General features: G+C 36.4%; 1 protein-coding gene across 5 annotated transcripts in view; it reads left to right on the top strand.

Annotated features, from left to right (window-relative positions):
- The window catches only part of LOC115225373 (E3 ubiquitin-protein ligase MIB2-like), a 35,760-nt gene extending 12,011 nt beyond the window's left edge, over positions 1–23,749 (top strand). Inside the window, exons 3-12 of one of the 5 annotated variants that reach the window (XM_036513927.1) lie at positions 2,637–2,846; positions 4,518–4,693; positions 7,535–7,677; positions 10,498–10,575; positions 12,579–12,656; positions 14,656–14,733; positions 16,654–16,731; positions 17,016–17,065; positions 21,659–21,731; positions 23,282–23,749. In XM_036513927.1, coding sequence (XP_036369820.1) covers positions 2,673–2,846; positions 4,518–4,693; positions 7,535–7,677; positions 10,498–10,575; positions 12,579–12,656; positions 14,656–14,733; positions 16,654–16,731; positions 17,016–17,065; positions 21,659–21,731; positions 23,282–23,481 — 1,128 coding nt within the window. In that variant the 5' untranslated portion in view covers positions 2,637–2,672 and the 3' untranslated portion in view covers positions 23,482–23,749. The remainder of the gene's footprint in view (positions 1–2,636; positions 2,847–4,517; positions 4,694–7,534; positions 7,678–10,497; positions 10,576–12,578; positions 12,657–14,655; positions 14,734–16,653; positions 16,732–17,015; positions 17,066–21,658; positions 21,732–23,281) is intronic. The other 4 variants (XM_029796328.2, XM_036513928.1, XM_029796325.1 and 1 more) reach the window with 4 other exon arrangements.
- Positions 23,750–24,242: the final 493 nt, after the last annotated feature.

Below are 24,242 nucleotides of genomic sequence, written 5' to 3'. Positions count from 1 at the left end.
ACAGAGAAAGAGAGAGAGAAAAAAAGAGAGAAAAGATAAAGAGAATGAGATTGGAAAAAGAAAACGAGAGAGAAAAGAAAGAGAGAAATGAATGAGTGGGAGAGAGGAAGAAGGATAAAAATAAAACGAGAGGGAGAAAGAAGGAGAGAAAAGCGAGAAAAGAAAGAGAGAAAAGAAAGAGAGAGAGAAAAAGAAACAAGAGGAAGAAAGAGATGAAGAAGGGGGGGGGAGAAAGAGAGAAAAGAAAGAGAGAAAAGAAAGAGAGAAAAGAAAGAGAGAGAGAGAGAAAAAAAGAGAGAAAAGAAAGAGAGAGAGAAAAGACAATGAGGAAATGAGAGAGAAAGAGAGAATAGACAAAGAAAACGAGCGAAAGAGTGAAAAGAAAAAGATAGAGAGAGATAGGGAGAAGGAAAAGCAGAAAATAAAAAGAGAGAGAAAAGAAGCAGAGAGGGAGAGAGCGAGAATAGAAAAAGAGGAAGAGAGAAAGATGGAAGGTAAGAGAAGAAAAAGGGACTGAGAGAAATAAAGAGAGAAAAAGGGAGAGAGAGAGAGAGAGGAAGAAAGAGGAAAAACAAACAGTGAAAGAGAGAGAAATGAGAAAGAGATGGATAACGAGACGAAAAAGGGATAAAGAGAATGAGAGAAAAGAAAGAGGGAGAAAGAGAGAAAAGAAAGGGAGAAGGCAGGAGAGGAGAGAAAAGAAAGAGGGAGAAAGAGAGAAAAGAAAGTGAGAAGGCAAGAGAGGAGAGAAAAGAAAGGGAGAAAGAGAGAAAAGAAAGTGAGAAGGCAAGAGAGGAGAGAAAAGAAAGAGGGAGAAGAGAGAAAAGAAAGTGAGAAGGCAAGAGAGGAGAGAAAGAAAAAAGTAAGTCCCTTAAAGGGAGAAAAGGAAAAGAGGGAAAGAAAAGAAAAAGGAAATGACAAAGAGACAGAGAAAGAGAGGGAGAGGGAGGAAGAGAGAAAAAGAGAAGAGAAAAATTGCCAGAGAAAAGAGATAACAGAGAGAAAGAGGAAGAGAGAGACAAAGAGAGAAAGAGGGGGAAAAAAGGAGAGAGATAAAGAAGAGAGAAAAGTAAAGCAGGAGAGAAAGTGATAAAAGAAAAGAGAGATAAAAAGAGAGGAAGGAAAGAAAGAGAAAGAGAGAACAAATACTAAGAGACATAGAGAGAGAGAAAGATAGAAAGGAAAATGTGAGAGAGAGAGGAAAAGAAAAGAGAAAAGCGTTTCTACATATTCACTGAAACCACGGGTCTCCCATAAATATGAAAGAATTTGCCTCGGCTACTCTAGCAATAACATCCCCACGTCATCCAACGAACTATACACCCGTATGCAGCTGGAAAAGCTATTGGACGTGATTAGGCGTATGAGGCGAAGGGCTTTTCTACCCTCCATATTTAGAAGAGGTCTTAGGCCAACAGGTTTTGGGGTCTAATGATACGCCATGAAGCTAAATCCTTTTTGGACCGGAGACCAAGGGTAATCCCGGAAACTGGCCTTCCCCGGTTTTAAAATATACACTGCTCTACATCTTAGAGTGTGCTTCTTCTCCGGATTTATCTTTTCTGCAAACAAAACAAATATATACGTAGGTATGTCATTATTCAGTTTATTTCCAGATATTCTATTTTTCACTTTATGTCAACATCCGCTGGACAGCTAATTCCCACAACTGTGAACAGTTTCTCTATATATGTATGTATGTATGTCTGCACACACACACACACACACGTTGTGATATAATTGTCACTTAGTCTACCTCAGGAATTTCAGGGTTTTTTGAGTTTTATTACAAATGGGGGATTGGGAAATGGAGTATTGACCCATTTTGCATCGGACCCTTGTGGTTTGGATGTGTTGCATCCTCCGGTACAGATTCATTGCATCTGGTGTCTTGTTTTACAGAAGAAACCTCACTAAATATTCTCGGTTTCGCTTGGCATGTTGTTGCCAGGAGGTTGTTGGCTATAATGCTATAATCCAAGAACCTACTGACAACAACAGCATACCAAGCGATACCGAGAACTCTCCCACCCACAAGGAATCGATGCAAGATGGGTCAAACCAATTGTTGTGATGAATAAATTTTCTCGTGAACTTCATTTTACATATTCCTCATTCAACATATATATTTATATATCCAACAGTAATGTATATAAATCTCTCTCTCTCTCCCTATATATATATATATATATATATATATATTTGAGTGTGTTTCTGTGTATGTGTGTGTGCACACGCATTAATTTCATGGGGGTGGACACTAACCACCTCAACAGTTTTATGAACTTCTTATTAATTATAACAACATCAAAAGTATACTTTAGAAATTTTAATTCTTCTTTACTAGTCTTGATCTGTTAATCATGTGTTCACTCGTGTTCAGCTCCCCTAAAACTTACTATAGTTAGGAATAAAGGTAGATTAAGCTGAAACAATCTATTTAGGACATCTTTATCCTGTCTAGAACACATTCTCAAAGCAACATCTAGAGGATCTTACGAAGGTTGATTTTACGGGCAAACATCAAATGTACATGATCAGTTTGATCAAGTATACAGTAGAAGACAATAATGACACATTGATATCCATCCTGATTTTCATGTAAATTTTCATTTTCTATTTTTACTTCCACAAAGGGTTCACTTCAGTTGGATATTCGGAACAAAAATAAAATGACACCATTGCTTGAAGCCGTTTCCCGGGGTCACCTCGGAATGACACACAAGCTAATAGCCCTGGGTGCAAGCATAAATGCTGTTGATGGTGAAGGTAACAGCTGTTTGCACCTTGCCATGGAAACAGAAGTGTTTAATTCCGAGGGTGCACCCATGGATTTACTAAACGAAGTAAGTTTTTAAATTGTTTGTGTGTGTATATTTATATCATCATCATCATCATCATCATCATTTAACGTCCGATGATGATGATGATGATGATATATATATATATATATATATATGTATATATATATATATGTGTGTGTGTGTGTGTATATGTGTGTGTGAATTTGTGTATTTGTGAGTCTTTGTGGGAGTGTGTGAGAGAGACAGACAGACAGACAGACAAGCTTTGTGTGTCACGTATCAATTCTCCCCTATCAACCCCATCCTCCATTACCATTCCGTGATCCAGTCTCCCCTTATGACCCGAGTGATATTATGTAACGAAAAGTATTCCATCTCCTTTCCCTCTCAAAGATGTCGTCTCACCACGGTCGAGAGGTGACCCTTCTCAGTTGTTGGACATATAAACACAGCCATCACAATGAGACGGAGAAGTGGACTATTTAATAGAGGAGATATTATTCTCAATTAACAATGATGCAGGATAGAAGAGATGTCTGAGCTTTATAGTGCTGGTGCCATGGTAAATACAGCCAGTCCATTCTATGAAGTATTCTGAGTGAAACTGCTCTCTATCCTACTTCTTGCACACGACATGAATCCACTGACTTCTTGTGGACATGTCATAAGAATGTTCAATGTTAGGACACTAGAGAATGAATACAATAAAGCATGGTCCTTAGTGAGATTTCATGTATTTAAGTTCTGTACTTAGGCACACACACACTCATGTACACATACACACACAAGTAATGATTTTGAGTTTGAGTATATATCTTGTAAAATGCTGTTTAAAGCCCGTTCACTGTATTCGGCTATCTGATGTCAGCAACAGTATGGACTTCAATTCTACTGGACTTTTTGCTGTCATCTCAAAAATGAAGCAGTTTTTTATAATTCTTATATTTTTCAAAATTAAGATAAACAAAGTACTTTTTTCTGTTAATCTAAAACATGTTCTCCTTCATTTTCTACAATGCTCTTCCATCTATCTGGTAGACTTGCGAGTCGCCTCTTCCAAAATTCACTTGTCCGTGATTAAAAATACTCCTCCATTACTTTTCTGACTTGACACTAATTCCTGCTTCCTTTACTTCACCGTCATCATTCAAAGATGCTTCTTGCTTAATTATGGAAACATTATTGATATGTTTGGTCATGTCTGTGTGGTATTGACTTTGTTATGTTATAGGTGTTTTTGTTTCTGATATAACTTATGTTCTATCTTCTCATGTTGTGTTATATTTATATATACAATACTCTTTCTTATGGCCACACGGTCGCCTTTATCAAGCCAATTATATAGATAGGTTCTTGTTGGTTTGTTCTTCCTATATTTGACTTTTCTATTGAATATATTGTGATATTTGTGATTGACAAGTAAATATTTACTCATTAATTATCAATGAGCTTGATGTTAATCAATACGGTTTGTCCTGCTCAATGTAATGACAATATATTTAGAGGGTGTCTCAGTGTTGAAAATAAAGTAAAAGCATAAAAATGGGAAATGGACTCAATTAAAGATTATGTAGGAACTCAATACTTTGTAATTGCTTTAATTAGTGGATAAACAACCTATGAGTAAATTTAGATGAACTTTTGTGTAATTAGGGGCATTTGTTATGAATCTTTGTGTAATATTGTCATCATTTTATATTTCATTATTTGTAGTGCTGCACTGCCACCAACCTAAAAAAGAAAAGAAGTCTCTCTGGTATAGTGGTTGCGAGATATCTCGCCAGCCAGGGAGCTGACTTTCACCATAAAAACAACAAAAATAACAGACCATTGGACCTCATTAAGGACCCAAATTTGAGAAAAAACTTAGAAACATTTTTACAACCACAGTAAGTATTTCCTGGCTATGGAACGGATAAACCAGTACATTTCCTATTTTGTATATAATCATATTTATATGTTTATTTCGTTTCAATTCTACGATATACATTATACTGTCGCTAGTGTCTTTGTCAAAGGCCACACAATAAACAATATGCAGTTGTTAGGAGATCAAAGAAAGAACACGATTTTGATTACATTCACATGATTCGTAGTGTTGACATTTATACTTCACTGTCCACCCCCACCTACTCCTCTTCGTTCCCTATTTTAAAGATTTGTGATCAATAGGAAAATATAGATCTAAATAATGAAGTGAATGAATTCCATTTTGAAACTGTTACTTAGAATTAAGTGGAATTTATCTGTCTACCAACAACTTTTTCTCACTCTTCTAAGTCCGAATCAGTCAATATTTCAAATGATTTCATAGAAAAATAACCTACAAACACACACCAACAGTGTATATATTATATTTCTGCAAATACTGATGGAATATTGCCACATATCTTCATAGAAGAAAAAAAACTGCCTGGAAACGTAAATAATTCAAGTAACACATATACCATTACTAGGTGTTTTAGTCGCCTTTCACTCCCGTATTTTATAAGATTTGGCAATTTCTTTGCCATACATCTCTCTGTATTTGCTACTTAAGAAGCAGACACATTTCCCCCTTAGTGAATATACAAAGCTTTCTTTGTCTGTTGAAATTCAAATATTACTTTTTACTTGTTTCAGTCATTTGACTGCGGCCATGCTGGAGCACTGCCTTTAGTCGAAAAAAACGGCCCCAGAACTTATTATTTGTAAGCCTAGTACTTATTTGCCGAAACGCTAGATTACGGGAATATAAACACACCAACATCGGTTGTGAAGCGATGGTGGAGGGACAAACACAGACAGACAAATACACACACAAACACACACACACATATATATATATATATATGCGACGGGCTTCTTTCAGTTTCCCTCTACCAAATCCACTCAAAAAGCTTTGGTCAGTCCGAAGCTATAGTAGAAGTCACGTGCCCAAAATGCCACTCAGTGGGACTGAACCCAGAACCATGTGGTTGGTAAGCAAGCTACTTACCACACATCTACTCCTGCGCCTATTGTTCATAGATATTGATTTTTGGATTGTATAAATATTGATCTGTTTTCTTCAATTGACAAGCTTCAGAAGATTTTATTTGCTTTTACAAATAATCGTTTATGTGAATGTTGTTATTATAATAATAATAATAATAATAAGAAGAAGAAGAAGAAGAAGTCTACAGAGCGCAGCTGATATTATTGGAAAGGGGCAAAATAAGGGACAGAAAACTAGAACTACATGCACGATACATATAATAAAGCCTCCCAAAATCATGGTGGAAAATATCTCATCAGCATTGCCCAAATGATGTTGGCATCAGCTTTAAGATATACCCAAGGCCTGGGCCCCGTATTATCTGCCCACAGCATAAATCAAACTCGCATCACTTAACAACAATACGGCAAAATTATTTCCCCTCAAGTGGACCCACTCCATTTAGCATTACACCAAAATACATTAAAGCAGAAAAAGACCCCCATAAAGTTCAAGAAGTATTTTGAAATATCCTTCAAGAAATCCCGGATAAAACACCAACACCAGGATATGTCCCCGTAAACAGCAACTCTCTCCTCGAGTGGGTTATGTTGTCCGCATCCTGATTCGCCCGGTAGTGGGATTACGTTAAACATGACCTGCGCTAATACTGGCCGAAACCTATCATGCATACACATATATATATATATATACATATATATATATATATATATATGTATATATATATATATCAAGTGATCACGTGACCGACCAGTCCATCAGATGTAGTTACACATCACTGGTCACAATGCATTCACATTGTTTTAGCCTTCGAATGACGCCACCCCGCTGGCTAAGCGAGCAGGCCAACAGAAGAAAGAGTGGTGAAAGAGTACAGCAGGGATCACCACCCCCTGCTGGAGCCTCGTGGAGCTTTTAGATGTTTTCGCTCAATAAACACTCACAATGCCCAGTCTGGGAATCAAAACCGCGATCCTACAACCGCGAGTCTGCTGCCCTAACCACTGGGCCATTGCGCCTCCGCATATATATATATATATGATAGATATATCATCCTCATCATCATCATCGTTTAACATCCGTTTTCCGTGCTAGCACGGGTTGGACAAAAATATATATAAGTAATATTCGTAGGCACGCCAACATGAATATCTGTTCGAATGGACTCTACTGTGAATGTTTAACCCCAAGAGAACACCTCCTCTAGCTAATTAACGATGCAAAGGTGCATCCGATTAATTGCGAGCAGGGGATCAAACCCCTACCATCTTATAGCAACAGGACCAGCAGACCAGGTCTGGTTTCGGGCTATTCCTGCCACTCTACAGTACTGGAACCTTCTTCTGCTAATCTGTGGTGACGAAATGTATATAATAAAGTATGTGTATATAAAGAAACCTGTGTAGATATATTTGTTCAGAAGAAATGAGTTCGATGTTAGAAGTGAAATATATTTCTGGAATATATGTAGTTCACTGTGTGTCAACCAATTTCTATGATGTATCAGGGTCAAGACAAACATTTATCAATGTATGTATGCATGTGTGTGTATGTATGTATGTGTGTGTGTGTGTGAGCATGCCATTTAACTACACAAATATCTGTATGTATGTAATTGTTTAAAGAAGAATTTCTGCTCTACTCTTGGTAGTTACTGATGTATCTTATAATATTCTCTATTCCGAACATGTAAATAATGTAATATTTGTTATAAATGAATGTTATTGATTGGATGTTTCTGTTTTGTCCACAGATGTTTGCTGTGCAGAAATAAAGCGGCCACAACAAAAGTTCATCCCTGTGAACACCTTCTGACATGTGAAGAATGTTCAAACATTCCACTTCAACAATGTCTGAAGTGTTTAAAACCTGTAATAACAGGCAGAGGTCGAGTTGGTAAGAATATTCTTTGCTGATCTGTCTGTTTGTCCTCATTGTCCCACTGCCCTTATTGTGTAGAATAATATACTTCATGTTGTTATGTAGGCAGAGGTCTGCCATAATCTGGCAGATTTATGATAAAAGGTGTTCCTAGTGTCTGTTCTCTGTAATAGTATATCTCTCACACTACATACACTAAACATTGACCTTATCCAAGTAGGAAACATGTCACACTTCAAGAGGGTTGTAGTCTGCAACATAAAGATAATGGAGGATTCTGCAAGATAATTAGTGAGTAACTGAAGTATCAATAAATCTCCATCAACACTATAATTAATTATGAGTTGTTAGAAGATAAGTAAATACAACAGTACTTACAAGGACATCAGTGTCATCTTTGGTAAAGTATTAAATTCAGTAGAATATTTTAAAGGAGTAAAATTAGATGTCACTAGTTTGAGAGACTTTAACACACAATTCCATGTTGTTATGTTTGTAATTGGAGGATATTAAGGCTAATAGAGACAGTTTTGTTTGTCAAGCAACCAGATCATGAAACCTTCAAATATATCCTGAATGAGATGACATTCTGGTGAACTGTGAAGTTAAAATTAGGAATTATCAGCAACAATGTTTAACAAAGAGATTAGGTGTATGTTTCTCCTTCTTGAAGTGGTTGTGACATGTGTTTGTTGTTATATCTTTGATAAATAAATTTGTTGACACTGGAATTAAACAGGTTGTTAGTGAAGATCAGGGTTTTGAAAATGCAATAGATTTGGCATAGATATAAGCAAGGAAACCAAAACCTACAGATAAACTGTTATTAAGTGATAATTAAGTGATATAATTACAGCATTGTTAGATTATGTAGGATATCTTAACAGAGAGAGGAAATTTACAAAGATCAACTAGAGTTCGTTTCGGAGCTAAATATTGGCTATAACATGGGTCCACTGTTGAAAGTATAAAAATATTGACCAAAAGCATTATGATCGCTTGTTGGCCATTGATGATATGAATGTCTCTCAATAATAAAATATAGATTATTAATAAATATAAAGGGATTGTGCTATAAATAAATATAAAACTTGGAAACACATATTTCAGAGAGTCCAAAGTTTGAAGAGAAGGGAGTGCAGACTGTGGCAGAGACAGTTGATGAGTTTAAAATTAGAGAACTTAATTAATTTCTATAGATTTTATATTCACCTCAGCTATTTTGCTTATTAGAATGGTGGAGAACAAATCCCATTTCTAATTTCCATTTGAAAGGTTAGCTCTAAAGTAATTGTATTAAAAATATTACCGAAATTTCATAAAGTCGGGGTTAACATGTTTGGTAAAATGGATAAATTAAAAGCCACAATAGAGTTAATATTGTCTTCTGGAAGAGGGAACTATAATTTATTATTATTTTTAGGTGTAAACTCGTGAGTTAAGATAGTTGTTTGTTTTTCTACTAAGATCTTTCGTAAGTTTTCTGATAGGTTATTCTTGATGTTGTTATGTAGCCAGATGTCTGTCGTAATATGTTGTATTTTCTGGGGCTGTGTACCCTGAATGTCTGTGGTAAGAATACATTTTGTTGTTGCAAATTAGAAAATTCTAATTAAATATTAACTCTGTATAAGAATATTCATCATGAACTTAATTTTATTAAATGTTAAATTTGGTATTGAACCGTGAACATCTGTTTGCATTTAAACAAATTATTGGTGTTTATACAAAATATACAAACGGAAATTGAATATAACTTGAATGCACAAATCCTTGTTTGTAACTATATATAATATACACTTATTACATTGTTTGAACAACATTTACCATCCATATAGTCATTCTTTTTCTCACTCTTGTTAGATTTTAGATGATATTAATGCTAAAAGAGGCACAGTTTTCTGAGTGTTTCACCCTTGGTCTTGATTGTTGCGTTCAAATTATTTAATGAAAGATAGTCATTGTTATTTGACCAGGAAATGAATTAATCATTAGTATTTGGCAGTGGACTTGGTTATATCTTTCTTCGTTTGCTCATGGAACTACCATAATATTAGCTGTGCTAAGACACAATCATATTCATAGTAATGAAGGTTATATGTTCTTTACTCAGATTATATACAATCTATATTGATATCTAGTATTGCACCGTCAAGCACAGTGCCATTGTATCACATATATACCCAATTATCATGATAATTAATAAGCTATAACTCATTAACTCTCTTATATTTGTATGTATGAAATGTAAACTTATTTTGTCATAGGAACATCGTGTACCCTCACATTACATGTTATATCTTCTTAGGGATCTTGGTGGGAAAGGGTGTATGGAATTTGGCTTGAGGAGATGATTTTTAGGGGACAGATTGTGTGCGGGGTGGAGGGTATGCACATAAATAACCTGTCTTAATGGCCTCAGTTTTACTTAATTAGAGAGGAATGTTGATTAGTGAATTCTAGAGATGGGAGGAGAGTGCCATGCCATAGATTTGGCACAGTTATAAGAAAAGAAAGACAAAGCTAAGAGAAAACTGTTATCAAGTTTTAATTAAATGAGATAATTGGTACATTGTTAGAATATTTAATGTGTTTTTAGAGAGAGAGAGAGAGAGGGTGGATTTAGGAATGTTAGTCTGTTTTATTGTGGACATATTGGGCTATTACATGGGACCACTGTAGAAAGTACAGAAATATTGACCAAAACCATAATGGTCAACAGTTGACCAGTAACGACAGGAATTGAATGTCTCACAATAACAAGGTAGTGTTTAATAAAAATAAAGATAAAGGAAGTTTATTTTTAAGTGTAAAACTTGGAAATATTTATTTCAGGGGCTCCAGAGTTTGAGGACAGATGTGTACAAACGGAGGCTACATGTCAGGAATTAGGGGCTGCATCTCAAGCAATAGGTGAGTATAAAATAATAGTTCCTAATTGATTTCTGTAAGGTTTTCTTCCCCCGAGTATATTGTGCTTGAAAAAATAACTGAAAACAGCTTCCATTCCCCTTTTCCAATTGAACGATTATCCGTATAATAATTGAATTAAAGATATCGATTTGCTGAGAGTTTATGAAATACTCATTGAGGTTAATGCTGTTGGTAATAATGTTCAAATTAGAAGACACAATAGAGTTAATATTGTCATTTGGTGACGGAACGCATCATCATCATCATAATCATCATCATCGTTTAACGTCCGTTTTCATTGTAGCATGGGTTGGACGATTTCACTGGCAAGGCAGTAGGCTGCGCCAGGCTCCAATGTGATCTGGCAAGGTTTCCACATATGTATGCCATTCCTAACCACTTCGAGAGTGTGGTGGGTGCTTTTTACGTGCCACCGACACAGGAGCCAGTTGAAGTGGGAGCTGGTATTGACCACGTTCGGATGGTACTTTTTACATGCCAACGGCACAGGGAACCAGTCAGGCGGCACTGGGCACAAACAACGCTTGAATGTTACGTAATACGTGCCACCGGCACGGTTGCCAGTGAGGCGGCACTGGCATCGGCCATAATTACAATTTGCATTTTGATTTCGATCTTGATTTGATTTTGATTCGTGATTTCTGGTTTTTGGTTTTACTTGATTCAGAAATTCTTCTCAAGCGCAACTTATCACTCTGTGATTCAAGGGCACTTTTAAAAGGGGCTGGTTATGCGACACTGGTATAGGCTACAGCTTTGATCTCACTTCACTTGCCGGGTCTTCTCAATCACATCATATTTACAGAGGTCTCTGTCTCTTGCCATTACCTCTGTGAGGCCCAACGTTCGAAGGTCGTTTCACCACGTCATCCCCTGTCTTCCTGGGTCAGCCCTTTCCACGGATTCCTTCCACTGTGAGGGTGTAACACTTCTTCCCACAGCTCTCCTCATCCATACACATGACCATACCAGTGCAGTTGTCTCTCTTGTACACCACATCTGATACTTATTATGTCTAACACTTCTCTCAGGCCTCTTCACTCTGCATTGTGTGCACACTGACATCATTGGGTTCAAATTATTTAATAGAATATGGTCATTGTTATTTGACCAGGAAATGAATTAAGCATTAGTATTTGACAGTGGACTTGGTTATATCTTTCTTCGTTTGCTCATGGAACTACCATAATATTAGCTGTGCTGAGACACAATCATATTCATTGTAATGAAGGTTATACGTTCTTTACTCATATTATATACAATCTATATTAATATCTAGTATTGCACCGTCAAGCACAGTGCCATTGTATTACATATATACCTAATTATCATGATAATTAATAAGCTATAATTCATTAACTCTCTTACAATTGTATGTCTGAAATGTAAACTTATTTTGTCATAGCATCATCCTGTACCCTCACTTAACATTTTTCACCTTGTTAGGGATCATGTGGGGGAAGGGTATATGGAATTTGGCTTGTGGAGATGTCTTGTAGGGGACAGATTGTGTGCGGGGTGGAGAGTATGCACATAGAGGACATGTTTTATGGGCTCAGTTTCACTTAATTAGAGAGGAATGTTGATTAGTGAATTCTAGAGATGAGAGGACAGTGCCATGCCATGGATTTGGTAGTTATAAGAAAAGAAAGACAAAGTCAAGAGAAAACTCTTATCAAGTGTTAATTAAATGAGATAATTGGTACATTGTTAGAATATTCAATGTGTTCTTAGAGAGATAGATAGAGAGAGAGAGAGAGCGGGTGGATTTAGAAATGTTAGTCTGTTTTATTGTGGACATATTGTGCTATTACATGAGACCACTGTAGAAAGTACAGAAATATTGACCAAAACCATAATGGTCAACATTTGACCAGTAACGACAGGAATTGAATGTCTCACAATAACAAGGTAGTGCTTAATAAAAATAAAGATAAAGAAAGTTTATTTTTAAATGTAAAACTTGGAAATATTTATTTCAGGGGCTCCAGAGTTTGAGGACAGGTGTGTACAAACGGAGGCTACATGTCAGGAATTAGGGGCTGCATCTCAAGCAATAGGTGAGTATAAAATAATAGTTCCCAATTGATTTCTGTAAGATTTTCTTCCCCCGAGTATATTGTGCTTGAAAGAATAACTGAAAAAAGCTTCCATTCCTATTTTCCAATTGAACGATTATCCGTATAGTAATTGAATTAAAGATATCGATTTACTGAGAGTTTATGAAATTCCCATTGAGGTTAATGCTGTTGGTAATAATGTTCAAATTAGAAGACACAATAGAGTTAATATTGTCATTTGGTGACGGAACGCATCATCATCATCATAATCATCATCATCGTTTAACGTCCGTCTTCATAGTAGCATGGGTCGGACGAATTCACTGGCAAGGCAGTAGGCTGCGCCAGGCTCCAATGTGATCTGGCAAGGTTTCCACATATGTATGCCATTCCTAACGCCAACCACTCCGAGAGTGTGGTGGGTGCTTTTTACGTGCCACCCACACAGGAGCCAGTTGAAGTGGGGGCTGGTATTGACCACGTTCGGATGGTGCTTTTTACGTGCCAATGGCACAGGGAACCAGTCAGGCGGCACTGGCCACAAACAACGTTTGAATGTTACTTATTACATGCCATCGGCACGGTTGTCAGCGAGGCGGCACTGGCATCGGCCATAATTACAATTTGCATTTTGATTTCGATCTTGATTTGATTTTGATTTGTGATTTCTGGTTTTTGGTTTTACTTGACTCAGAAATTCTTCTCAAGTGCAACTTATCACTCTGTGATTCAAGGGTACTTTTAAAAGGGGCTGGTTATGCGACACTGGTATAGGCTACAGCTTTGATCTCACTTCACTTGCCGGGTCTTCTCAATCACATCATATTTACAGAGGTCTCTGTCTCTTGCCATTACCTCTGTGAGGCCCAACGTTCGAAGGTCGCTTCACCACGTCATCCCCTGTCTTCCTGGGTCACCTCACTTCCACGGGTTCCTTCCACTGTGAGGGTGTAACACTTCTTCCCACAGCTCTCCTCATCCATACACATGACCATACCAGTGCAGTTGTCTCTCTTGTACACCACATCTGATGCTTCTTATGTCTAACACTTCTCTCAGGCCTCTTCACTCTGCATTGTGTGCACACTGACATCATTGGGTTCAAATTATTTAATAGAATATGGTCATTGTTATTTGACCAGGAAATGAATTAAGCATTAGTATTTGGCAGTGGACTTGGTTATATCTTTCTTCATTTGCTCATGGAACTACCATAATATTAGCTGTGCTGAGACACAATCATATTCATTGTAATGAAGGTTATACGTTCTTTACTCAGATTATATACAATCTATATTGATATCTAGTATTGCACTGTCAAGCACAGTGCCGTTATATCACATATATACCCAATTATCATGATAATTAATAAGCTATAATTCATTAACTCCCTTACATTTGTATGTATGAAATGTAAACGTATTTTGACATAGCATCATCGTGTACCCTCACTTAACATTTTTCACCTTGTTAGGGATCATGTTGGGGAAGGGTATATGGAATTTGGCTTGTGGAGATGTTTTTTAGGGGACAGATTGTGTGCGGGGTGGAGAGTATGCACATAAAGGACATGTCTTTATGGGCTCAGTTTCACTTAATTAGAGAGGAATTCTAGAGATGAGAGGACAGTGCCATGCCATAGATTTGGCACAGTTATAAGAAAAGAAAGACAAAGCCAAGGGAAAACTGTTATCAAGTGTTAATTAAATGAGATAATTGGTACATTGTTAGAATATTTAATGTATTCTTAGAGAGAGAGAGAGAACGAGAGAGAGGGAGGGTGGATTTAGAAATGTTAGTCTGTTTTATTGTGGACATATTGGGCTATTACATGAGACCACTGTAAAAAGTACAGAAATATTGACCAAAACCATAATGGTCAACATTTGACCAGTAACGACAGGAATTGAATGACTCACAATAACAAGGTAGAGTTTAATAAAAATAAAGATAAAGAAAGTTTATTTTTAAATGTAAAACTTGGAAATATTTATTTCAGGGGCTCCAGAGTTTGAGGACAGGTGTGTACAAACGGAGGCTACATGTCAGGAATTAGGGGCTGCATCTCAAGCAATAGGTGAGTATAAAATAATAGTTCCCAATGATTTCTGTAAGGTTTTCTTCCCCCGAGTATATTGTGCTTGAAAGAATAACTGAAAACAGCTTCCATTCCTATTTTCCAATTGAACGATTATCCGTATAGTAATTGAATTAAAGATATCGATTTACTGAGGGTTTATGAAATTCCCATTGAGGTTAATGCTGTTGGTAATAATGTTCAAATTAGAAGACACAATAGAGTTAATATTGTCATTTGGTGACGGAACGCATCATCATCATCATTTTTCGGTCCGTCTTCATAGTAGCATGAGTCGGACGAATTCACTGGCAAGGCAGTAGGCTGCGCCAGGCTCCAATGTGATCTGGCAAGGTTTCCACATATGTATGCCATTCCTAACGCCAACCACTTCGAGAGTGTGAGTGGGTGCTGTTTTACGTGCCAACAGCACAGGGAACCAGTCAGGCGGGCACTGGCCACAAAACACGTTTGAATGTTACTTATTACGTGCCACCGGCACGGGTGCCAGCCAGGCGGCACTGGCATCGGCCATAATTACAATTTGCATTTTGATTTCGATCTTCATTTGATTTTGATTTGTGATTTCTGGTTTTTGGTTTTACTTGATTCAGAAATTCTTCTCAAGCGCAACTTATCACTCTGTGATTCAAGGGTACTTTTAAAAGGGGCTGGTTATGCGACACTGGTATAGGCTACAGCTTTGATCTCACTTCACTTGCCGGGTCTTCTCAATCACATCATATTTACAGAGGTCTCTGTCTCTTGCCATTACCTCTGTGAGGCCCAACGTTCGAAGGTCGTTTCACCACGTCATCCCCTGTCTTCCTGGGTCACCCCTTTCCACGGATTCCTTCCACTGTGAGGGGTGGTACACTTCTCCCACAGCTCTCCTCATCCATACACATGACCATACCAGTGCAGTTGTCTCTCTTGTACACCACATCTGATACTTATTATGTCTAACACTTCTCTCAGGCCTCTTCACTCTGCATTGTGTGCACACTGACATCGTTGGGTTCAAATTATTTAATAGAATATGGTCATTGTTATTTGACCAGGAAATGAATTAATCATTAGTATTTGGCAGTGGACTTGGTTATATCTTTCTTCGTTTGCTCATGGAACTACCATAATATTAGCTGTGCTGAGACACAATCATATTGATTGTAATGAAGGCTATATGTTCTTTACTCAGATTATATACAATCTATATTGATATCTAGTATTGCACCGTCAAGCACAGTGCCATTGTATCACATATATACCCAATTATCATGATAATTAATAAGCTATAATTCATTAACTCTCTTACAGTTGTATGTCTGAAATGTAAACTTATTTTGTCATAGGAACATCATGTACCCTCACCTTACATTTTATATTTTGTTAGGGATCATGTTGGGGAAGGATGTGTGCAATTTGACTTGTGGAGATGTTTTTAGGGGACAGATTGTGTGCGGAGTGGAGGGTATGCACATAAAGGACATGTCTTTATGGGCTCAGTTTTACTTAATTAGAGAGTTGATTAGTGAACTCTAGAGATGAGAGGACTGTGCCATGCCATGGATTTGGTAGTTATAAGAAAAGAAAGACAAAGCTAAGAGAAAACTGTTATCAAGTGTTAATTAAATGAGATAATTGCAACATTGTTAGAATATTTAATGTGTTTTTAGAGAGAGAGAGAGAGAGGAGGGGAGGGTGGATTCAGGAATGCTAGTCTGTTTTATTGTGGACATATTGGGCTATTACATGGGACCACTGTAGAAAGTACAGAAATATTGACCAAAACCATAATGGTCAACATTTGACCAGTAACGACAGAAATTGAATGTCTCACAATAACAAGATAGAGTTTAATAAAAATAAAGATAAAGAAAGTTTATTTTTAAATGTAAAACTTGGAAATATTTATTTCAGAGGCTCCAAAGTTTGAGGACAGGCGTGTAAAAACAGAGGCTACATGTCAGGAATTAGGGGCTGCATCTCAGGTAATAGGTGAGTATAAAATAATAGTTCCCAATTGATTTCTGTAAGGTTTTCTTCCCCGAGTATATTGTGCTTGAAAGAATAACTGAAAACAGCTTCCATTCCTATTTTCTAATTGAACGATTATCTGTATAATAATTGAATTAAAGATATCGATTTACTGTGAGTTTATGAAATACCCATTGAGGTTAGCACTGTTGGTAATAATGTTCAAATTAGAAGACACAATAGAGTAAATTTTGTCATTTGGTCACAAGTATAATCAAGTATAATCTTGGAAATATTTATTTCAGCAAGGCCAATATTTGAAGACAAAGAGGTCCAGACAGTAGAAGAGCCACGTGCTGAGTATAGAATGACATTACATAATTGATTTCTATAAAGTTTAGCTTTTACTGAGCTATTTTGGTCAATAGAATGACCGAGAACAGATACCACTGCTACATTTTATTTGAATGCTTAGCTATAAAGAAATTCTGTTCTTCTACAACAACATGAATATCCAATAAATGTACTTTATGCAAACATCTGTTACTCATTCACTCGCAGAAAGAAAGATACAAACATTAAATATAAACCCTGAAACGGTTCTCTCCCGTTAAGGAGAATATTCGCCCTGTTTGTCATCTCATTGTACTCATTCATTCTCTCTCTCTCACTCATGCTCTTTCTCTCCGTCTTTTCAAGAAAGATGCTGGTTAAAAGTTTCAATACAATAAATGATATCATCTTCATCTTTTCTCATCTGCTCTCCATGCTCCCATACACTAGGTGGGTCATCACTGTCCAAGTCAGTTGTATCTGAAATTACTGCCAACCGTCATTTGTTGAGGAAAACATCTCACTTAAACATTGCAGCTTTTCTAAGGTGGTAGACCCTTTCTAACCCCAACCACTTTATAAAGGGTCCTGGGTATATTTTATTGTTGCACAAGCATTAGAAATGATCATCAATTCCCCAACAATATCAAACGTTCCTTTCAAACTTGTGGTGTCATCTTTCCTAGTTTCCACCAACCACTTCCTAGTGTGTTCTGGGAGCATTTAATTATAGCACAAGTAGTAATCAAGTTGTGTTACATTCTATATAATTAGACGGTCCTCACTATTCTATGATGTTTTGGTTCACTGAAGCTGATGACATTTTCAGGAGGTGAGAAGGGAATGTGATGACAAAAGTATCAGGATGCGGGGAGAGAAATTTGCAATACCCCCTCTCCTGGCTGTGGGGTCTTTGTCTTACATGTCTTTTGGCTAAATATGCCAGTACTTGTGCTTTATAAAAAGGGGCCACGTACACTTTGTGAGGTGGTTGGCATCAGTAAGAGCATCCTACAGTAGAAAACCATGCAAAAGAAACCATCTGGGGCCTGGTGCAGTTGTCTGGCTTGTCAGATCCTGTCAAGATTTCCAACCCATTCCAGCTTGGAAAACAAATTTTGAATATTGATGATGAGGATGATGATGCTGTCTTCCAGTAACTCATCATAATTCTTTGTCTTAGATTGTTACAGTAGTTTCCTGTCTGGTATAACATATTAGCTCAGTATAATAATATTGATTGTGAAAACCGGTTCAGTGATTTTGATAACATTCATATTGAACAGAGAACATATGTTCACATTTGAACAAAACATTGATGCTAGCATATGCAATACATGGAAAGGAATGAACGTATGAGATTCCAGTGTGACTTGAACTTACAACACTTTTCTAACTATATATATATAATTATCGCTTGTTACGATGTTTGTATAACGTTTACTGTCCATATATAGACATCGTTATACTGAAAATTGTTGGCTTTGAGATGGTTTCAATTGTAAGAGAGTCACTGTTTTCAGTCTTCCACATTTTGGTTTTACTTCCGACTTGATTGTTCTGTTGAAATTAGATCATGGAACCTGGTCATTGTTATTTGACCAAGAAAAGAATTCATCATTAGTATTCAGTACTGGAAATGGTTACATTTTTCTATGGTTTCTCATGGAACTACCATAATATCAACTGTGCTGAGACACAACCATATTAATTGTAACAAATGTCACATGTTCTTCACACAGATTTTATACAATCTATATTGATAGTTAGTGTTTATACGCTGCATTAACATGATAATTAATCAGCTATCATCCATTAACTCTCTTAAACTTGTCTGTCTGAAAGTTTCATAGCATTATCTTGTACCCTCATCTAATATTTTACACCTTATTACCCTCAAAGTAAACATAACTTTTACATGGGTACACAACCACATCCCTACGAACTAGTTTTACAGCTGTATGCCCTTCCCACAATAATAAAGTGTTGATTATCAATAACTATAATGAAATTATACTATAAAACGTAAAGCTTGAAAATATTCATTTCAAAGACTCCAACTTCTGTGAAGGATGCCTTAACAACATCACAGCCAGTTAGTGAGTAGCAAATAACAGTACCTCATGGATTTCTATAAATTTAACCTTCACCTGAGTATTTGTAGTTTATCAGAATGACTGAGGACAAGATCCATTCCTAATTTACATCTGAAATATTAGCTGTATAATAATTCTATTAGACATTTTGATATCAATGGAATTTCACAAAATATCCAACGGGGTTGGCATGGTTCGGAAAATGGATAATTTAGAAGACAATAGAATTAATACTGTATCTTAAAACGGAAGACTAAAATATGTAGTTACTAAGTTTACTGATAGGTTATTGCTGTTGTTGCTATTTAGGCAAATATCTCTCATAATGTGACAGATTTACAATGAAATGTGTTCCTTGTGTGAACACCCTGCCTTTTTTTTTTGACTGATAATAAATTTATCATTGCATACCCTAAACATAGTCTTTATCCATGTAAAAGTATTAGGTTTGATGTTGAGACAACCGTCCTCTCTCTCTCTCTCTCCAAGATAGACACTGATGACCCTCATCATTTATCATCTGATTGTCTATGCTCCTATCGATTGGATGGATGATTCCTATCCATGTCAGTTCTTATTAACAAATACTGTCCGCCTCGATTGGATGAGGAACACATTCCGGCTTTTCTATGGTGATGTGCCTTTCCTAACATCAACCACTTTAAAAGGGCCTTGGGCACAATTTTGCTCCAAAAGCACTAGAAAAATTGTCGTCAACAAAATTAAACGCTCCTCTTTAACTTCTACACGGAAATTCTGTTTGCAGATACTGAAAACAGAAAGCTAAAATACAATAAAGATGAACTGGATGGATATATGCTGGAGATCCAAAGCAAAAGCAGTGATTCCCATTCATAGACAGTTTGAAATGTCCATTGAAACCAGCAATCAAATACCAATTGATTAGTTCAGACTAATTTCAACCTTGAATATAAATGGCAAGATTTACAAGGTTGTACTCACAAAGAGATCAACTGTAAATCTACAGAATAATGAATATGGGACTAAAAGTATCTTGAAGACTGGAATCCTCTGGCATTCCAGGCTGTGTGGAACATGTGTCTTAAATCTAGGATGTGATACAAGACGGAAAGAAGAATAAAAGGGATTGAATGTTGTGTGATTTCATCTGGTTTATGGTTCTCTAGCAAACAAATTGTTGATGGAAGCAGTGGACCTGTTTTATATATGAGAAAAGATTAAGGATCTGATGAGGAGCTGCTATAACAATTTCAATATGCAGTTCATGAGGAAAACTTTCTCGATAGACTGGTATCATTTTGAAACGGGAATTGCTGTAGTTTCTACAAAATCAGTCATTTGGTTTGTGATTGTTATGGAGATGTTACTTAAATCAGCAGATTGATAAGAAATGGCTCAAAGGAAAACACTCGAGAAGACATTAATGGATTACATAACAATAGTAACAACAAATAAAAGGATATGCAAATAGTTCTGGATTAACTGGGTAGACTGAGGAACTTGGTGAAGAATGTGCTTCAATGCAAATGGGTAATGAAGCCCGTCATTTGTGAAAGGTCAGCAGAAACAAGTGAAGGTCAAAATAGCAGGAGAAACCCTGATGAAGTTTAAAGGGAAACTTGAAAAACTATTACGACGATGGTAAACTACCTAATTTTGCAATAATAGTAAAGGCATTGAGATCATGTCACAGAACGAAGATGGGTTAAAAGAAATAAATATGCCAAACATTCTGGAAAATAAAAGATTTGGAGCTCGCACTTTGTATTCCCGTGTTTCTTATATATTTTTGAGTATCAGTCCTTTTGTACCATTTCAGATGTCTTCACTGCATTAATGTGTAGATGTCCAGTTGTATGTAGTTAATGGGGTTTTGTACAAGTGTGCAGTGTTTTAGGACACCTGATATCACTTTTTGTTTCATCTGTGGAGAACTGATCATTGCTCACCTTTATTAAGGAGTCTTAAAATATTCCCTGCATCTGATAATGACCAGGTGATCTGGGATGTAGGATGATAAAATTCAAGATTTTCCAACAGCAAAGAGAACTGGTATTACGTTTATTTTACTTGAAGTGGTGTGTCATGCATTTGTGACGAGATCTTTGGAGACCACATTGGATGATATTGCACTTTAGCAGAAGATGAGGAGAATGGTGGTTAGTGAAGTCTAGAGTTTAGAGGACAGTCGCATGTCATAGATTTGGTTCAGATATATGAAAGGAGAGATAGAACTATGAGAAGAAACAGTCTCATGAAATGATAATTAAATGAAATAATTGCAACATTGTTAGATTATGTAGGATGTCTCTGTTAAAGAGAAACAAAGTTTCGGAAAGTTAGTCTATTTTGTTGCGGGCCTAAATATTGAGCTATTACCTGGTCCCACAATGGAAAGTATAAAAATACTGAGCAAAACCCTAGTGGTCACCAGCCAACCACTGATGATAACAATGTCCCACAACAATAAACTACAGAATATTTATAGAGATAAATAAGTTTTACAATAATTGTAAAACTTGGAAATATTTATTTCAGAGAGTCCAGTTCTGAAGGAGAGGAATCTGATGAGAGTGGCTAAGAGGTTAGGAAGTGATTGGTGGCAAGTGGGTGAGTATATTTGATTTCTATATATTTTACTTTCACCTCATCTATTTTATTTGTCAGAATGAATGAGAACAAGTTACATTCCTCATTTCCCATTGATAGGTTATCTGTATGACAATTTTATTTACGATATTCCTGATATTTCATAAAATATCCACTGAGGTTAGCATGGTTGGTAATAATGGATAAACTAGAAAATAGAAATGGCGTTTAATATTATCTTTTGGAAGAGGGAACTAAAATATATTGTTTAAGGGTAAACAGGTGAGTGAATTTGTTTTACATTTTCTTTAGGTTCACTGTTAGGTTATTGTAATGAAGGACAAGTACCAAAGTTAACATCTAAAACAAAGCATCTTTCTTCAAACAGAAGACTTTGAGTTTGGTTCTTCTTGCAGCCATTATTTATTGGGTTATTGTGTTGGAAGCTGATAATTCCAATTTAGATTGCCATTTTGCAATGACTTTACCACATGACATATGTCTGTAAATGCTTCAATAAAAAGAGATTTAATAAAGGTGACACAGCGAAATCCTATCATTCTCCTCAGGCGAAAACAGAGAATTCCTTTAAGGGAATTTACCAGAAAATGAACTGGAGGTGGCATCTCTCATTGAGACTGACATAATAATAACTGAATAGGCTCTGTAGAATTGATTGAACCTGGAGTTCATTGGAGAAGTTTGAAATGGGTTGAATTTGACTTAGAATTATCGACTGTTGGACAATCACTGATCATTCGATTTTTAGTGTCCTCTTGGGAACTTTGCAAGGTAGTAGATGGCACAGAGGGACAGTACTTTCATGACCCTTTGAATACCAGGTCTGAAATCTACCAGAATAAGACAGATATATGGGATTCCTCTAAAGGGTCTTTGGAGTAATGTTACTCAATAGGATTTATAGTTCAGAGATCTGGGAGTCTCTCCAGGTTGAGCCACGTCTCCTCCACATCTGTGGTACCTCGGACATGTGATCAGGGTGTTGCAGGAATGAATTACAGGACATGTTCTCAAAGTCAAACCAATGGAACAGGATACCGAGGGGGAGGCCAAGAAAGAAATGGTTGGATGATATCCATAGTCTTAGTTCTTCACATCATAGAATACAAGCAGAATGTCTAATGATGGATGCTTCTGATAGGACCCTATGGAGGAGGTGCCTGAGGACTCTTTCCCCACAGCCCTTTCAAGAATATTGAGCAGAGGAAATGGATGGATCATATGCTTTCACTGTTGGAGGTCAATGTTAATTCTTGAGGTTCTGATATACTTTTGCCTTCACAAAAGTTTTCCTGCCCTCGTTTACCATATATTTTCTCAAGTATAATTTTCAATTAATTTTCTTTAAAAATCTCGTTTAATTCAAACTCTTTGTTATTTTTGTCAATAGAAAACAATGTCTTATATTTTTCCTGTTTCTTAGCTATTTCTTTTTTGATTTCTCTAATGATAAAGTTTGTTTGTTATATTCCTAACAACCTACAGTACACAGCGTTTTATGTTATTGTCAATGTTGTTGCAATTATTTCTTATTGTTGTGTCTTTTGCAGCTATTTTTTTAGGAGTTGATACAACTGAACTGAAAATTGATGATGAGTCTATTGACACTGTAAAACAAGGTTACCTGATGCTTCGTGAATGGTTCAAAAATTGCGACCCAGAAACACGGACACACGCAACATTAAGTGCAGCTCTTGAAGAAGCTGAATGTTTCACTGCGATGGAATGTCTGTCATTAGACGCAAAGTGAATTTCCATGTAACTGTTGTTGTTTAGCTTCAGATTAACCTTGACCAAACAGAGTCTTTTGATCAAACGCATTCCAGCCAGGACCATCATGCCTATTTCCAAAGAGAACCCACAACCATCTCGTCCAATATGCCCTTCTGTACAGTGATATCGTGTGAATTTAGCTACTAATTCTAGCAGGTATATCAACCACATTGTGATCCCATCACTGGTTTTGCTCCTTTGTTAAAAATTCACTTTTAAAATAAAGACAAAGTTTGAAATGTTCATTTATTGTTGTTGCTGTTGTTGTATATCTAATCCCATCCCTATATTGTTATATAGACAGCTTTAATATCTTCTCCTATATTGATAGTTATCTACCTTCATTTTTAGCTGAGAGTAGAATGCCTGGTATATATATATTGATGTCTTTTCCCTTTATATATCCTATAGAGATAGTATTTCTATATAATACATGATGTATCTAAGGATATATCTCACTTTGTCCTGTTGTGGTTTAAGACAGGCCTCTCCAAAGTGGCGGTGGTTGAATAAAAATTCAGGGGTTTTGAGTGCAATATACAATATTTTAATTTTATATTCTTACTTTATGACCTTCGTTATTTACTAATGACTGCAATTTTCGTCAGTAAAAATAAACTTCACTATTATACATATGAAAATAAATCAAACAAATTAAAATTAAACAATAGCTGTGCTGAAAAATTGTGAGATAATAAAATAATGACACAACATTTGTTGTTTTAATTGCATGTGATT

The sequence above is a fragment of the Octopus sinensis genome, linkage group LG27, assembly GCF_006345805.1.
Source record: "Octopus sinensis linkage group LG27, ASM634580v1, whole genome shotgun sequence".
NCBI classification, from domain to species: Eukaryota; Metazoa; Mollusca; class Cephalopoda; order Octopoda; family Octopodidae; genus Octopus; species Octopus sinensis.
The sequence above is the reverse complement of the archived record's forward strand: the minus strand, read 5'-3'. Positions and strand labels throughout refer to the sequence as shown.